This window comes from Plecotus auritus (assembly GCF_963455305.1).
Source record: "Plecotus auritus genome assembly, chromosome: 5".
NCBI classification, from domain to species: Eukaryota; Metazoa; Chordata; class Mammalia; order Chiroptera; family Vespertilionidae; genus Plecotus; species Plecotus auritus.
In genome coordinates, this window is record NC_137776.1 from 51,543,078 (window position 1) to 51,558,258 (window position 15,181).

At 44.1% G+C, this 15,181-nt stretch overlaps 1 protein-coding gene across 5 annotated transcripts in view; it reads left to right on the top strand.

The window, feature by feature from the left end:
* STK39 (serine/threonine kinase 39) overlaps positions 1 to 15,181 on the top strand; it is a 332,909-nt gene that overhangs the window by 71,269 nt on the left and 246,459 nt on the right. For all 5 annotated transcript variants that reach the window (XM_080670642.1, XM_080670643.1, XM_080670644.1 and 2 more), the window contains exons 3-5: positions 5,894 to 6,002; positions 9,748 to 9,889; positions 10,922 to 10,977. In XM_080670642.1, coding sequence (XP_080526768.1) covers positions 5,894 to 6,002; positions 9,748 to 9,889; positions 10,922 to 10,977 — 307 coding nt within the window. The remainder of the gene's footprint in view (positions 1 to 5,893; positions 6,003 to 9,747; positions 9,890 to 10,921; positions 10,978 to 15,181) is intronic.

Genomic DNA, 15,181 nt, shown 5'->3' on the forward strand with positions numbered 1-15,181 from the left:
TATGTAGATGACATTAGTAAGCTCCTTTGACAGAATGGGAAACTGAGACTCAAAGATGCCGCCCAGGTTATCAAGCTGGTCAGTGGCAGATCCAAGCTGCAAAGCCTGCTGCATCCTAGACTTCGGCCCTTACGTGGCGCCCGCTGGGCCACACCCTTGCTAATTAGAGTTCCTGCTTGTTCACAGTGCTCTTTATAGGAAAATAAATTTGTTTTGGCAAGGGTAGGAAAAACAAACGCCATACAGCGGTATTGGAAAATCCCTTATAAATATTTAAAAAGGTCCTCCCACCCCCATTTTCCCAGTTTTTGGTGTGTTTTTTTTGCATTTTTTCCCCTCCCAGGTAGGGCATTCTATGTTTTCTGTGTCTCCCACCAAACCCAGTGCATCCCACCTGAGATGCCTCTGTCGTACCTGGTTTGGCCAATGAGGCTGGGCTGGCACAGCGGCGGCGCAGGGTCCCTCGTGGTCACCTCCAACTGCATCGCTCCCGGCAGAGGGATGCTGCTGTGGTTGGCACTTCAGTTTTAGCAGATGGAAAGGCCTTTACTTACTACCCCATTTTAGGTCAGTTTTCTCCCTTCTGTGAAATTTGACTTGTGATGCGTTTCAGATAAAGCTGCATGAGCAAATCCAGCTCTTTAAGCCCTGGGGAAGATTCAGTGCTGCGCCATCGCTTGGGTTGGCACTTGGTGACATGTCCGAGTCTTATTTCACTGGACTTCCAAGGGAGCCAACTGTGTCACATTCCTTAACTATAGTTTTGGCAATTGTGTTGCCTGGATTTGAGAGTCCAGGCATTTTGCAAGTTTCATAGACCTCATTTCGCTTGTAGCACAGCAATCCTACGTAGATGACATTAGTAAGCTCCTTTGACAGAATAGGAAACTGAGACTCAAAGATGCTGCCCAGGTTATCAAGCTGGTCACTTGGTCACTTGAGTTCTTCCAACTTTGACCTCGTGTTTTTTTCTCTCCCTTTGAATATTTTTACTCTTTCCCGTAGTTGTGACATTCAAACCACTTTAATGCTATAGTCTCCCTTACTTCCAGCTTTGCTTCCTACCCCCTTTGTCCTTAAAAAAAAGTTTTTTTTTAAAAATTGATTTTAGAGAGGAAGGGAGAGGGAGAGAGAAATATAAACATCAATGATGAGAGATAATCTTCAATCGGCTGCCTCCTGCACACCCTACCTTGGGGATCGAGCCCACAACCCAGGCATGTGCCCTGACCAGGAATCGAACCATAGCCTCCTGGTCCATAGATCGATGCTCAACCACTGAGCCACGCCTGCCGGGGCCCTTTTGCAGGTGAGACTAGCTAGGCCTGCTCTTGTACTCAGGCCTGTCTTTCACATTCCCACCACCCAGGTGCCTCTCTGCCTGCCTCCTGCCACTTTGCCACTTGGAAATGCTTATTAGAAATGTAGAACCTCTGGCCGCAACCCAGACCTACTGGATCAGAACCTGCATTTTCACAAAGTCCCCAGGTGATCTGTGTGCATATTCAAGTTTGAAAAGCATCTAAATCACACTTCTTCCATGGATTGTACACTAATTAAGAGAATAGAATATTAGCTCTCATTCATTCTACAGGAAGAATTGGATAAAAAGGTTTTTGAAAATCATATCCATTTATTCTTTGGACAATCCTTTTGTCACTTTCAGAGACAGGAGGAAATGAGTGTGCTTGGGAATAGATGGCTGTGCCTATCCTATGAGTGAAGTTAAGGCACTGGGAAAAGCTGGGAAATTTAGCTGATAGATTGTCACCAAGAAAGGGTTGAAATAGCAGCCATCATCACTGTTTTGAAAAGAAATGGAGAAAGTAGTTCTGTGGAAAGACTATTTGATCCAAGAAATATTTATATTTTTCAAAATATAAAATATAAAAAGATATAAAATTGTGTGGCCATTGTGGCTCAGTAGTTGAGCACTGACCTGTGAACCAGGAGGTCACAGTTCAATTCACTGTTGGGGCACATACCTGGGTGATGGGCTGGATCCCCAGTCGGGGCGTGCAGGAGGCAGCTGATAGAGATTATCTCTCATCATTGATGTTTATCTCTCTCTCCCTCCCTCTTCCTTCCTCTCTTTAAAATAAATAAAAACATTATATATATATAATTGCCTTAATTAATTTGGGCTGCTATAACAAAAATGCCATAGACTGGTGGCTTACATACAATAGAAAATGATTTCCCACAGTTCTAGAGACTGGGAAGTCTGAGGTCAGCGAGCCAGCATGGTTGGGGGCATCTTTCAGGCTGCAGACTTCTCACTGCTTCCTCCCATAGCAGAAGGGGCAAGTGAGCTCCCTGGGGTATCTCTTATTTGGGCGCTAATCTCACTCATGAGGGCTTCACCCTGATGATCCAGTCATCCTCCAAGGGCCCCTACCTCCTAATACCATCGACTTAAGAATTTGGGGGGACCCTGGCCCTTGTGGCTCAGTTCGTTGGGCATCATCCCATGCACCAAAGGATTTCTCGTTTGATTTCTGGTCAGGCCACATGCCCAGTTTGTGTGCTTGATCCCCAGTGGGGGCCATTCGGGAGGCATGATGTTCTGCTCTCACATCACTGCTTCTCTCTTTCCCTCTCAAATAGTAAAAAAAAAAAAAAAAAAAAAAAAAAAAAAAAAAAAAAAATGCTTGTAGATGTACTATAAAAGCTGCTACTGCTGATCACTGAACTTAAAAATATTCTTTCCCGATGAGGGGACTAGCTAATTGCCTGGCCAGTTAAAAAAAAATTGGGGGGAATAGAAACATTCAGACCATAGCTAAAGTATTAGCATATAAATTTTGTACCTCTATAGAAGGCAACTACATAAAAGGTTTAAATATAAACTAAAATGAGGGTTGCATAGGCAGGCAGAGCACCTAGCTCTTATTTCCTTGAGTGTCTTTCTACCCCGTTTTTGGAAATATTGTTTACCATGGGGGTTCCATGGTAAAGGGCAGAGTGACTAGTGTTTTTCTCTAAGGCAAGTTTCCTCGTGTCTTTAAGCAGAGGGCAGGCTGCATGGACAGCTGCATGGTGAAATGGATGGTGTAGGAATGGCACTTGGACTCCACAGCCAAGCAGTGAAGAGGAGCAGTGAGGGGCACAGAAGAAGAATGTGACGTTATAACTGGTCAGACTGATACAAGTCCCCTCTCAGGTCCCCACCTCTTCTTTCATCTTCCATAGGGTGTATTAGTAGAGCTGGTATCTGTATTCCTTGACCGTTTTTTTTTCTTTTCAACCCCCAGGGCCTTTAAATGTCCAGCTGGCACCTCTAAGACCCAAAATTTTGAAGGAATGGAATTTGTTATATCTATAGGTTTTCTAAAAGAATTTCTCCCTAGGTTAATTAAAAGAGTTTCTCTCTCTCCCTTTCTTTCTTCTGTCCCCCCTCACCCCCTATAACACACACACACACAGAGTTTCACAGTATGTTCACTACCGTGTCAGAGAACCTGATACTCTGGGTAGGAAATGACACAGGCTCTCTAAATGCAAAGGACTAAAAAACGTGTTTTTCCAGACTCTGACCCAACTTTGCATCACTGCAAAAGGATTTCTTTTCATGTGGGTATTGGTGGGTTATTGTGCATTTTGATTAATGATTTAAGAATTGGAAGGCTTGAAAGGCATTCATTTACATTGAATATGAAATGGTGAGAATGTAGAGCACACATATTTTCGAGAAACATCATTCCCATTTCTGTGAACAACAGAGGCATCCATTTAAGCTGGACCTTGCCTAATGCTGCAGGCCTTCCAAGTGGGCCGTGCCCACAGTGAGCAGATGCTAGTGACTTGAAATAGGAATGGCCCGGGCAGCATGCCATTTCTCCTTCAGAAGCATCTTATGGCATCAAAACCTAACACCAGAGACAAATGGAAACTGGAACTCAGTTTTCAGATCTTGTTCAAAGGACAGGAGTTGCCGCATCGAAAGTGTCAGATTTAGAAAACCTGTGATCAGTTAAATAGAAGAGGGAAACAGTGAAGGGAAACTGTTCTCAAATAATTAAAAGAAAATGGAAAAATTAGTGATTTTCTTAGGAGATTATCCATGGTTAAAAGCACTTAAGTAAGCATCCTATCTAATAAAGAGGGAATATGCTAATTGACCATCACTCCATCACAAGATGGTGGCACCCACAGCCAATAAAGAGGGAATATGCTAATGAACTGCAACACCATCAAAGATGGTGGTGCCCACAGCCACAAGATGGTGGCACCCAGTCTCCTCAGCACCGCCAGGGCGGCAGGTGTGCGGCATGGCTAGGCCCACCCCCAGGCGGGTCTGGCCTCTCCACGCTCCTGCCTCTGGAGTCCCCCAGGCCCTCAGCCCCCCAGCTTCCCAGGGCCAGCCCGAGGTGCAGACAACCCTTGAATGGTGGCTGCACAGCTGCCCAGGGCCGCCTGAGGCTCAGGTAACCAGGGCTGGCCAAGGCTTGCACTGCTGGCAGTGGCAGCAGCAGAGTTGTGATGGGGGTGTCACCTTCCCCTGATTGCCGGGCCGCCTCCTGCCCCTGAGGGCTCTCGGACTGTGAGAGGGGGCAGGTCGGGCTGAGGGCCCTCCCCCTCCAGTGCATGAATTTTCATGCACCGGGCCTCTAGTATAAAATAAGGTGTGTGTATGTGTTATATGTCATGGTATTTTGGCAGTTATCTGACATATAGGGTTTTAGTAATTTGAGGATTAATTAGTACTGAATATGCAAAGATTGCAGCCCAAATTGGAATGTTATTGTCAGGCAATTTTACATTAACTCAAAGTTAACTAGATGCTCAGTGTTGTTGAAAATATTAATAGGATGCACGAATACACTCTTCTTTCATCATAAATACATGGTAGCATAAGTGAGGTTTCTTTGATAACAGGTTTTTCTTATGGCTTGTCAATAGCACCTTAAAAGTGAGTTACACTTGTCTGATGCCTTTGATTGAGGGTTATCATTTGGCTGAAGCTTTATACCAGTCATCTGGCAATAACTTAAAATGACAAACCAAAACCAAAATGAACTTGACTATTGCTGAAAACTATGGTTTATTGAAGTTTCCCATTTGTATGATTTCAAAACTTTGCTGTTCTGTGTCTCTCTATAAAACTACAGCAGTGTTGCCTAAACTGCAACACACAACATATTGTTTTCCTACATTGTTCATCTGGATTCAACTAGGACAGTTTATCTAGTACAGGACTTCTCAGAGCCTTTGACAGCACTAATATTCCTTGTGACTGTTTTAGAGTGAGATTTAGTATCTGATGGTTTTCAAGCCCATTTCACTTTACCAGTCCCCCTCTGCCCCTTTATCTCCTTGATGGAACATTTACCATGGAAAATAGTTTGGAAAATGATAATCTAGCATTTTTCTATGTATTTTCTCACTTACCATCACAGCAGTCCTGAGAAAACCAGAAAGAGTTTTGTTGTCCCCTTTTAGATGAGGGAGGAGCTAAGACACACACCAGAGTTCAGGGTGGCACCGACCCACCATGTCTCCTAATAACTCACCTAGCCTTTCGTCTGTCTGTGGAGGCCTCCAGTTCAGGTCAGAGGCACTTAGTCATGTACAGCAGGGTCTTTGTTTGCAGAGTGGGGGGTTGTCTGGGCAATATGGTGATCTGAAAATCCTCTGACCTGTGGCTGGTTCAGAGGTCTATGGTCTATACAAGCCTTTCTAATTCCAGCAAGTTGATAATGAGAGTAAGAGGGTTAGGTCTGATGTAGCTTCTTTGAAGTAAAGGTTTAGGCAGCCCCCTACCACAGCCCCTCTCCCCACATATGCTTGTAAGTAGGAAAGTTAGCCAGATGCTCAAGTGATGTGGTTTCACTTGCATTTGCCCAATTTTCACCCCATGGCACTACTATGTCATGTCTTGCTTTTTTTATAGAAAGAAATTCAAGCCATGAGTCAATGCAGCCATCCCAACGTAGTGACCTATTACACCTCTTTTGTGGTAAAAGATGAACTTTGGCTGGTCATGAAATTACTAAGTGGAGGTAAGTGGATTTTGTCATTGTTTGCTTGTTTTCCTTCTGTATAAGCCTGCATATTGGTTAAGATTTCAGATTTGATCCCCTTACACCTATATTTAAGTTTTGCATGGGCCCTGGCCAGTGTGGCTCAGTTGGTTGAGCATTTTCCCACGCACCAAGAGGTCGCTGGTTCTATTCATGATCAGGGCACATGCCCAGGTTGCGTCCCCAGTGGGAGGCAGCCTATCAATGTTTCTGTCATTGATGTTTCACTCTCTCTCCTTTCCCTTCCTTTCTCTCTACAATCAATTAAAAAAAGGTTTGCGTGGTTTATTACTTGCTTAGAGAATAAAGTCCAATTCAGCTTAATTTCTAGTGTCCCCTTCTACCCCAATTTTTGTGGCGTAGGTTAGACTCCCCAAATCCTTCCTGCTCTCTGATGTCTCTGTGCCCTCACCTGCGCTGCCCCTCAGCTCTAGATCTGCCCTTTCCTCTCCATGCGTTCAAGTCCTAAAAGCTCACCTGCTCTCTGCAGCTATCCCGTACTCTCTTCAAAAATGTTAACCAGTTCTTCCTTCCCTAAACCCTTCCTTTTTAACATTATTCATGTCCTTAACACATTGCAATATAATGCATTATTTCAGTGCTGTGGGGATGGGAATGTTCTGTAGCTGTGCTATCCAGTGTCTGCTAGTTACATGTGGCTCTTGAGCACTTGACATTGGCTGGTGCTACTGAGGGACTGAATTTCTGTTTTTGTTTTTGTTTTTTTTTGTTTTTTAATATATTTTTATTGATATTTTACAGAGAGGAAGGGAGAGGGATAGAGAGCTAGAAACATCGATGAGAGAGAAACATCGATCAGCTGCCTCCTGCACACCCCCCACTGGGGATGTGCCCGCAACCAAGGCACATGCCCTTGACCGGAATCAAACCCGGGACCCTTCAGTCCGCAAGCCGACGCTCTATCCACTGAGCCAAACCGGTTTCGGCTGTTTTTGTTTTTTTTTTTAATTAGCTTATATTTAAATAACACAGGTAGCTAGTGGCTACAGTGTTGGACAGTGCAGATTTAGATTGTGGATTCGTGAAGAAAGTACAGTTGAATGTACTTTTTTGTTTGTTTGTTTTGTTAATCCTCACCCAAGGATATCTTCCTATTAATTTTTTAGAGAGAGTGGAAAGGAGGTGGAGAGACAGGGAGAGAGAAACATTGATGTGAGAGAGACACATCAATTGGCTGTCTCTCACATGCGGCCTGACCGGGGCCAGGGATTGAGCCTGCAACCCATGTACATCCCCTTCAGTCCACGGGCCGATGCTCTATCCACTGAGCTAAGGCTCAGATGCATTTTTAAATCATTGCATCTGAGACCCAGTGGGTCCTCAGTAAATGTTGTCTCAGTTGAAATGGAGAGAGACTTCCCGCATGTTAAATTATTTGCGTGCAGTATTGATCAGAAGTGGCACTATTTCATCACATGTTTGCACTTGGGCAGGGAAAGTCACTTTTCCGTACTAGCCTCCGATCACTGAAGTTATAAAAGCCCTGGACCGTATAATTGATAAGGCACTTTTGCACTTCCGTATTTTATTTCTTTTAACCTTTTAGCATCATAATTGATAGGGAATGATGCTGATAACCTTTAACTTTGTCGAACCCTTACTCCATGGCTAGATCCTGTTCAAGGCGATGTCCTTATTTCATGGAGTATGGACAACATCCTTAAATGGCAGGTGTCACCATCCCTGTTTTCAGAAAGGTCAGAGAGTTAATAGTTTGCCCGGTGTTTTGGATGGGTTAGTGTTACTGGGGCTCTTAGGGATACTTGTAAATAGATAACCATTTACCAGTTACTGTCAGTGCTGGAATTTGTGACTGTAGGACCTGTTGACTTCAAAGCAACGCTGGACATATTATCACCTTCACTTTACCGGCCCCAAAATTGAAGCACAGAAAGCGAGTTATTTCCTTCATAACATCCAGCATCCCATCCCCACTTCTCCAGCGTGTCCTCTCTGCAGGGCACCACACACTGTCTAGCATCCTGAGATGCGAAGTGCGGTTAAGGAGCAAAGGAGAACATTTTGTGGTGCCTGGACGAAGCCCAAACTGGCTCAGCACAACACGGGCTGTAGAGCAGCCCATTTTCACCTGCAGACCCTTTGCCAGCTAAGGCTGAACCAGGGAGGCATTTTAATTTTTTTTTTTAAGAAAGTATCTTGGATCAAGCAGAAGCCCAGAAATGAGATGACGAATGTGTTGTAATGGCCTTGGGGCTGCTGTGGAGGTCTCAGTAGGGAGCCTGGCAGCTCTTAGTTCGGTTCTGTTCTAGTATTGTCAATCCTGTGTGCCATTCTTTCCTTGAGTGCCTACTTGGTTTTCAATTAAAAAGTGAAATGAAAAAGGAAAGACAGAAGCAAAAACACAGCGGTCAAGTGTCAGGCCTGCTTCTTGGTTCTTGGGAGGATGGCTCGTTATCAACGAGAGGATCTAGTCTCTTCTCCAGGGGCCCACCCACGGTAACCTGGGATGCTGGATAGCCCCAAATACTCTGTTCAGGCTGAGGATTTTACTTCCTCTCTTTATTTATTTTTATCCCAATTAACCTTTTATAAGCCTGAGAATATCCCCGGTTCACTTTCCTCAGGACTTGCTAGAAAATATCATTGTCTTTTAAAAGAATACAGTTTAGTCTCCTGGGCTTTAGTGGGTAAGACGAACAGGTTTTACATTTCCACAGGGAAAGCGAGTGTGGGCAGATGTGGATGCTAGCTCAGCTTGCTTTCAGCAGGCCAGACCAGAACTGCATATATACTTGGCATGGTATATCCTTATAAGGTAAAAATCAAATGGTTTTGGAAGTATAATAGTCTGAATGAGCCAAAAATCCAAGAGTCAATGAATAAACAGATGTTCCATTTCTCTCTGAGGTAGGATATGTGCATTTGTTTTCTTCTATGATATTTTATCACATTCCATCTCTTAATGAGGGGTGGGTGGTTAATCTGGTGTAGTAACATCTGATGAGGAAACTCAGCCCTCTTAGTTAATCATTGAGAGCTTGGAGCCAAATTCAGGTCCTGAGGTAAGCCATTTGTTAACTCGTCAGAAATGTTGACTCCCCTGGGGAATATTGGTTTTTAAAATGATCCAGAGGTTTGGAATATTAATTACTCTGTGCTGAAACATGAATTCACAGTGCCAAGGATACTAATCTGTTTATTATAACAGAGTACTGTGTATTCATTTTTTTATTATAAAAAGTCAGTACGTCAAGTACCACGTCAGTAAAAATAAAGATTGCCTGGAGTCACAGAAAGGAATCTTCTGGTGATTAGCAGGCCTGGAGGTAATGCACCTTTTTTCTCTCCTCCCACCTATACCGGTTGCTCTGGTGGCTCACTGCTGCCTCTCTCCTGACCTCCTGGTCCTTTCTTTTTCAGTTCAGATGTCTTGAACCCTCTTTTGAGTCTGTAACCAATTGCATGTCTAGGGAAAAAGAGGTTCACTGGGCAGTGGCCCTGAATAGTCTTCTGGTTCCTGACCCAGAATCCTTCTCATTTACTTCAACTGAAAGTGAGCCTGCAAACCTGTATTTAGTGTGTCTGGTCATGGGTTGCCATGTGTTTGTGTGCCTTGGGGATATTTGTAAACAAAAACCATATTTTTATGTCCTCATTTACTTTTCTAAATAGGGAACCCCATTCTGGAACGGTAATGAAGACGCTCACCCAGTTTTTTCAATTCTTCTGCATGTCCACTTAGGTTCAATGTTGGATATCATAAAATACATCGTCAACCGAGGAGAACACAAGAACGGAGTTCTGGAAGAGGCAATAATAGCAACAATTCTTAAAGAGGTTTTGGAAGGCTTAGACTATCTACACAGAAACGGCCAGATTCACAGGTATGGCCACTGCAGAGATGTTCAAATTCAGCTGTATCTTTAGTCCTAGTTAATAAAGAATATTAAGGAAAGACATATTGCAGGTAGGTATGGATTGGCACTATTTCTAACTTAGGCTACATAGATGGAGGGGGGATACTTAAGAAAGAAAATAGAATATAAAGAGTACTGAGTGGACTCATGAAAAAACATCAGTTCACATGCTGCTCTTGAAGCATGCTCATTTGAATTGGATATCATTTCTAACTTTCTAATACAGGCTAGACTGTTTCAGACGTCGTAATATGTTCATTATTTTTAACATGATGGTGACAGGGAAGGAGGAGGCACTGATTTCATCTTCCTTGTGATATAAAATGCCAATTTAGATAGCCAAATAGCATAGACTATGAGTGCCCGGTGTTTTGGATGGGTTAGTGTTACTGGGGCTCTTAGGGATAGTTGTAAATAGATAACCATTTACCAGTAATACTAATAGTTTAATTTCCCTACCCCGAACTATAAGTGAGCAATTTACTTTCTTTCCATAATTAGAAAAATATTACTTTAGAAACTAAACTTATAGATTGTCATTTTAAAATTATAGACCACTCAGCACACTTCTATATAGTGAAGAAATATATTATAGAATATTATAAGTCGTGTTCATAATCAGTGTCTCTTCAGAGGAGAGACTGATCAAATCAATTGCTTAAGAGGCTGATGGGATTAATTTGGAATTACACCACAAACAATAGAATAGCTTTACATAGTCTGGGCTTTAATTCTTGATAAAACAATAGTATTGTGAATATATGGACAATCTTAACTCTAACATAAAAGAAAGAAACATCCTAACCACTCCCCAGGAACAAACTAAAAAGTCACATGTATTTTATAATTTTTGAAATCTATGATATAATTTTAGTATTTATAAAATAATGCCAAAATACCTGTATTCTATGATATGCTTTAAAATCTCCCTGAGTGAATTAATGCAATATAATATCGGTACTGCACCATTCATTCTTCTTCTTCTTTTTTTCCTAATAGGGATTTGAAAGCTGGTAATATTCTTCTGGGTGAGGATGGTTCAGTACAAATAGCAGGTAAAGCTGACAAAGATAAAATCTTGTTTACAGAAGTGTTATATTTTCACGGAATATAGAATCGTGCCTAAGAAATGAATAAATGCACATAACCTGTTTTAAGAATGTATTTGGGCTTCTGTGTTATAGAATGTTTGGTTCTTAGGCGTAACACGTTTTCCTATTGTTTTGATAAATCTTTGTTAGATCATCCGAGAAATATTATTTTAGAAATAATAGCCCTTTGATAAAGAACAGTTTTACTTTTAATTATATTTTCTACCTTTTAGATTGAATACTGGTGATATTTATATAACTGCAAAAAAAGCACTTTGAGAGTTTTTTGATGAGTTTGAAAGTTTAAAGCATTGTACCCGTTAATTTAAAATCTTTTATTTCGAAAGAGGTGGTAGAAAGAATTGTGAGCTCTTAAAATCTAGGGCTTGCTTTGCTCTTAAATCTGACCTGCCTGTCTGTTCTCCACCGTCGTTTGGCACGCTGACAAGTAAGTGTCTACCGAGTGAATGCATCAGACAGCCCTTCTATGTACAGAACCTCGCATTTTGTTAATGCTCCTCGAGGAATCTGAGTGGCCTGGGGTAATACGTAGCCGGATGCAGGTTGACTCTTGTTTTACCCATGGCCATGAAGGCCTGTCTCAGCAGTCCTCTCGGCTATCGGTGCTTTTGGCATTTTTGGCTGGACAGTCCTTCCCTGTAATGGACTGTCCCTGTCACTGAAGGGGGTTCAGCCTTCTGGCTCCAGGCATGAGATATTACTAGCATCATCCTTGGTGAGAATCGCTGACCTAACGTCTGTCGTTGAAGAATGTTGGAGTTCGCCCCAAATGTTGAATCAGCCTAATCTGCTTTTTTTTTGAGTTGGAGGGAAAGAGCCCTGGGGTGTGTGTGTGTGTGTGTGTGTGTGTGTGTGTGTGTGTGTGTGTTTAGCATGAATTTAGTTATTAGATGCGAGTTGATCACAGTCCTTGGTCCCAGTTTTGTTTCTAAACAAATCGGAGGGTTTGGAGTTATTATTCGAAATGCAAGAGTTTCAGCAGAAAACAAACACACACCCAACACAAGGACAGGCCTTGAGTCATCTCTTTGATTTATTGTTTACCCCTCACTGCTTAGTGTATGACTTTCATAAAAGGTTGGATTTTAAACCATGTAAACTCTGACTTAGTAAAACAAATGAAAGGATATGAGTCAGTAAACTTAATGAACTCTCTATCGTAAAAGCCATGTTCAAACCTCTTATTATGCAAATTTTCAAGAATAGCCCAAAGAAGAGAGAAAATTGGAAGACCCCTCTTGTACCCATCACCTGGCTTTTATCAGTCTTTGGCCATTCTTGATTCATCTATCTTCTCACTCCCTGCTTTGGTGGCTCTTATTAATGTTGAATTTTCTTCTTGAGGCATCCAAGTTAGTGCCATATATACTGATATATATATATATAAATATATATATCCTCTCTAAATATATATATATATATCCTTTCTAATAAAAGAGTAATATGCAAATTGACCGTCACTCCAAGACACAAGATGGCCGCCCTCATGTGGTCAAAGATGGCTGCCCCCATGTGGACACAAGATGGCCACCACAAGATGGCCAGCAGGGAAGGGCAGTTGGGGGATACCAGGCCTGAAGGGGAGGGTAGTTGGGGGGGACCAGCCTGCAGGGGAGGGCAGTTGGGGGAGACCAGGCCTGCAGGGGAGGGTAGTTGGGTGGGACCAGGCCTGCAGGGGAGGGCAGTTGGGGGGGACCAGGCTGGCAAAGGAGGGCAGTTAGGGGTTACCGGGCCAGCAGGGGAGGGCAGTTAGGGGCAATTGGGCCGGCAGGGAGCAATTAGGTGTTGATCAGTTTGGCAGGGGAGTGGTTAGGGGGTGATCAGGCTGGCAGGCAGAAGTGGTTAGGGGCAATCAGGCAGGCAGGCGAGCAGTTGGGAGCCAGCAGTCCTGGATTGTGAGAGGGATGTCCGACTGCCTGGTGGGATCGGGCAGTTGGACATCCCTCAAGGGGTCCCACATCGGAGAGGGTGCAGGCTGGGCTGAGGGACACACCCCACCCCCCATGCACGAATTTTGTGCATCAGGCCACTAGTGTATATGTGTGTATGTGTGTGTGTGTGTGTGTATAGGCTACTAGTGTGTGTGTGTGTGTGTGTGTGTGTGTGTGTGTGTATATACACACACACACACACACACATACACACTAGTGGCCTGGTGCACGAAATTCGTGCATGGGGGGTGGGGGGGGGAGGGGGAAGGGTGTCCCTCAGCTCGGCCTGCACCCTCTCCAATCTGGGACCCCTCAGAGGATAACTGGCAGTCAGACATCCCTCTCACAATCCAGAACTGCTGGCTCCTAACCACTCGCCTGCCTGCCTGATTGCCCCTAACTGCTTCTGCCTGCCAGCCTGATTGTCCCTAACTGCTCCCTTGCTGGCTTGATTGCCCCTAACCACCTCTGCCTCGGCCCCGCATCCAGGACCCAGGATTCCCTCCTCCAGCCAACCACAGGCACCTGGGATCTGGGCTTCCCTCCCTCTGGTCAGCCATAGGCACCCAGGCCGGCTGCAGCCGCAGGGGATGGTGGGCAGGTGGCTTCACCTGGGCTGCAGCCACAAGTGCTGGTGCCTGGGACTGCCGGGTGGGCGGCTTCTCCATCTACCAGGCTGCAGCCAGCCTCAGGCGCTGGCACCCGGATTCTCCGTCTCCCCCAGGACGTGGGGCAGGTGGACGTGAGACTTCTGCTGCTGGCTGCGGCCTGGGATCATGGGGCAGGTGGCTTCTTATCTCCCGGGCTGCAGCCAGCCTCAGGCACTGGCACCTGACTTCTCCAAATCCCACAGGCCCGGAGGGGCTGGGGGGGGGCGGGGCTGCCGCCATCTTTTCAGGTTAATTTGCATACTCACTCTGATTGGCTATTGGGCGTAGCGGAGTGATGGTAATTTGCATGTTTCTCTTTTATTAGTGTAGAGATACACACACACACACACACACACACACACACACACACACACTGAGTGGCCAGATTATTATGATCTCTGAACGCATAATAATCTGGCCACTCAGTGTATATCCTATATAATAAAAGGCTAATATGCAAATTGTCCCCTTGACGAGGAGTTTGACCAGCAGGCAGGCCGGTCAACCGCCCATGTCCCCACCCCATGGCCAGGCTGGCTGGACCCCACCCATGCACGAATTCATGCACCGGGCCTCTAATACACACACACACACACACACACACACACACATATACATATACGTACACACCAAGTGGCCAGATTATTATGCTTTCAGAGATCATAATAATCTGGCCACTCAGTGTGTGTGTGTGTGTGTGTGTGTGTGTGTGTGTGTATATATATGAATAAAATCTTGTCCTCATTGTAAAGATTGAAGAATGGTCCTTATTCCATAGGCTAAGGACAGTTTAAAAAAAACAAAAAACTTCAACTAAACAAGTGATAACTGAAAACATTTGTGGACAAAAGCTTTCAAACTGTTCAGCACCAGAGTAGTCTAGTTGTTAAGTAAAAGCTTGGGGATCATCATCCTGGGCTGAAATTCCCAGGTCACCACTCAAGCTCTCTGACCTCGGTCAGGTTACCTAACCTCTTTAAGACTCAGTTTCCATAGAGGGAAATACAGATATAACCCGCCTCATCATTTTTGTGTGAAGTCAAATGAGGCTCTTTTTGTCCAGTGACCTTAACAGTGGCCAGCATACATATGATAGGCACTTAGTAAATACCAACAGCTGTTACTCCACTGCAGCTGTTGCTGGTACTTCTAGTACTATTACTATTATTGCTACTTTTGCTATTGTTGCTGCTGTTATTACAACCAACAGGATCACACTGACTCTCCCTCGCACTGCCTGGAGGTCATAGGTATCTCAGTTTTGTCCTGTAAGAGGTTCAAACCTGAGAAGCTCTATGAGTTTCACAAAGGCCATGCTTACTAATTAGGGAACTTAGAAGTTAACTTCTCATTCATCTTGCTCTATGCTGCTATGGAAGTGCAACTAACTGTTTCTGTTTTGTGATAAAGTGATCATTTCTCAGTAAGAAGATCAAAATAGCAGTGAACTGCCTTAGGAACATGGAGATGGGTCAACCCCTGCCGTGTTCTGCCACTTGGTACCCAGCCAGTGACCTCATCCCACTGTTCTTGTCAGATTAAGGACCCGAGCTCCATCCCCGGGCC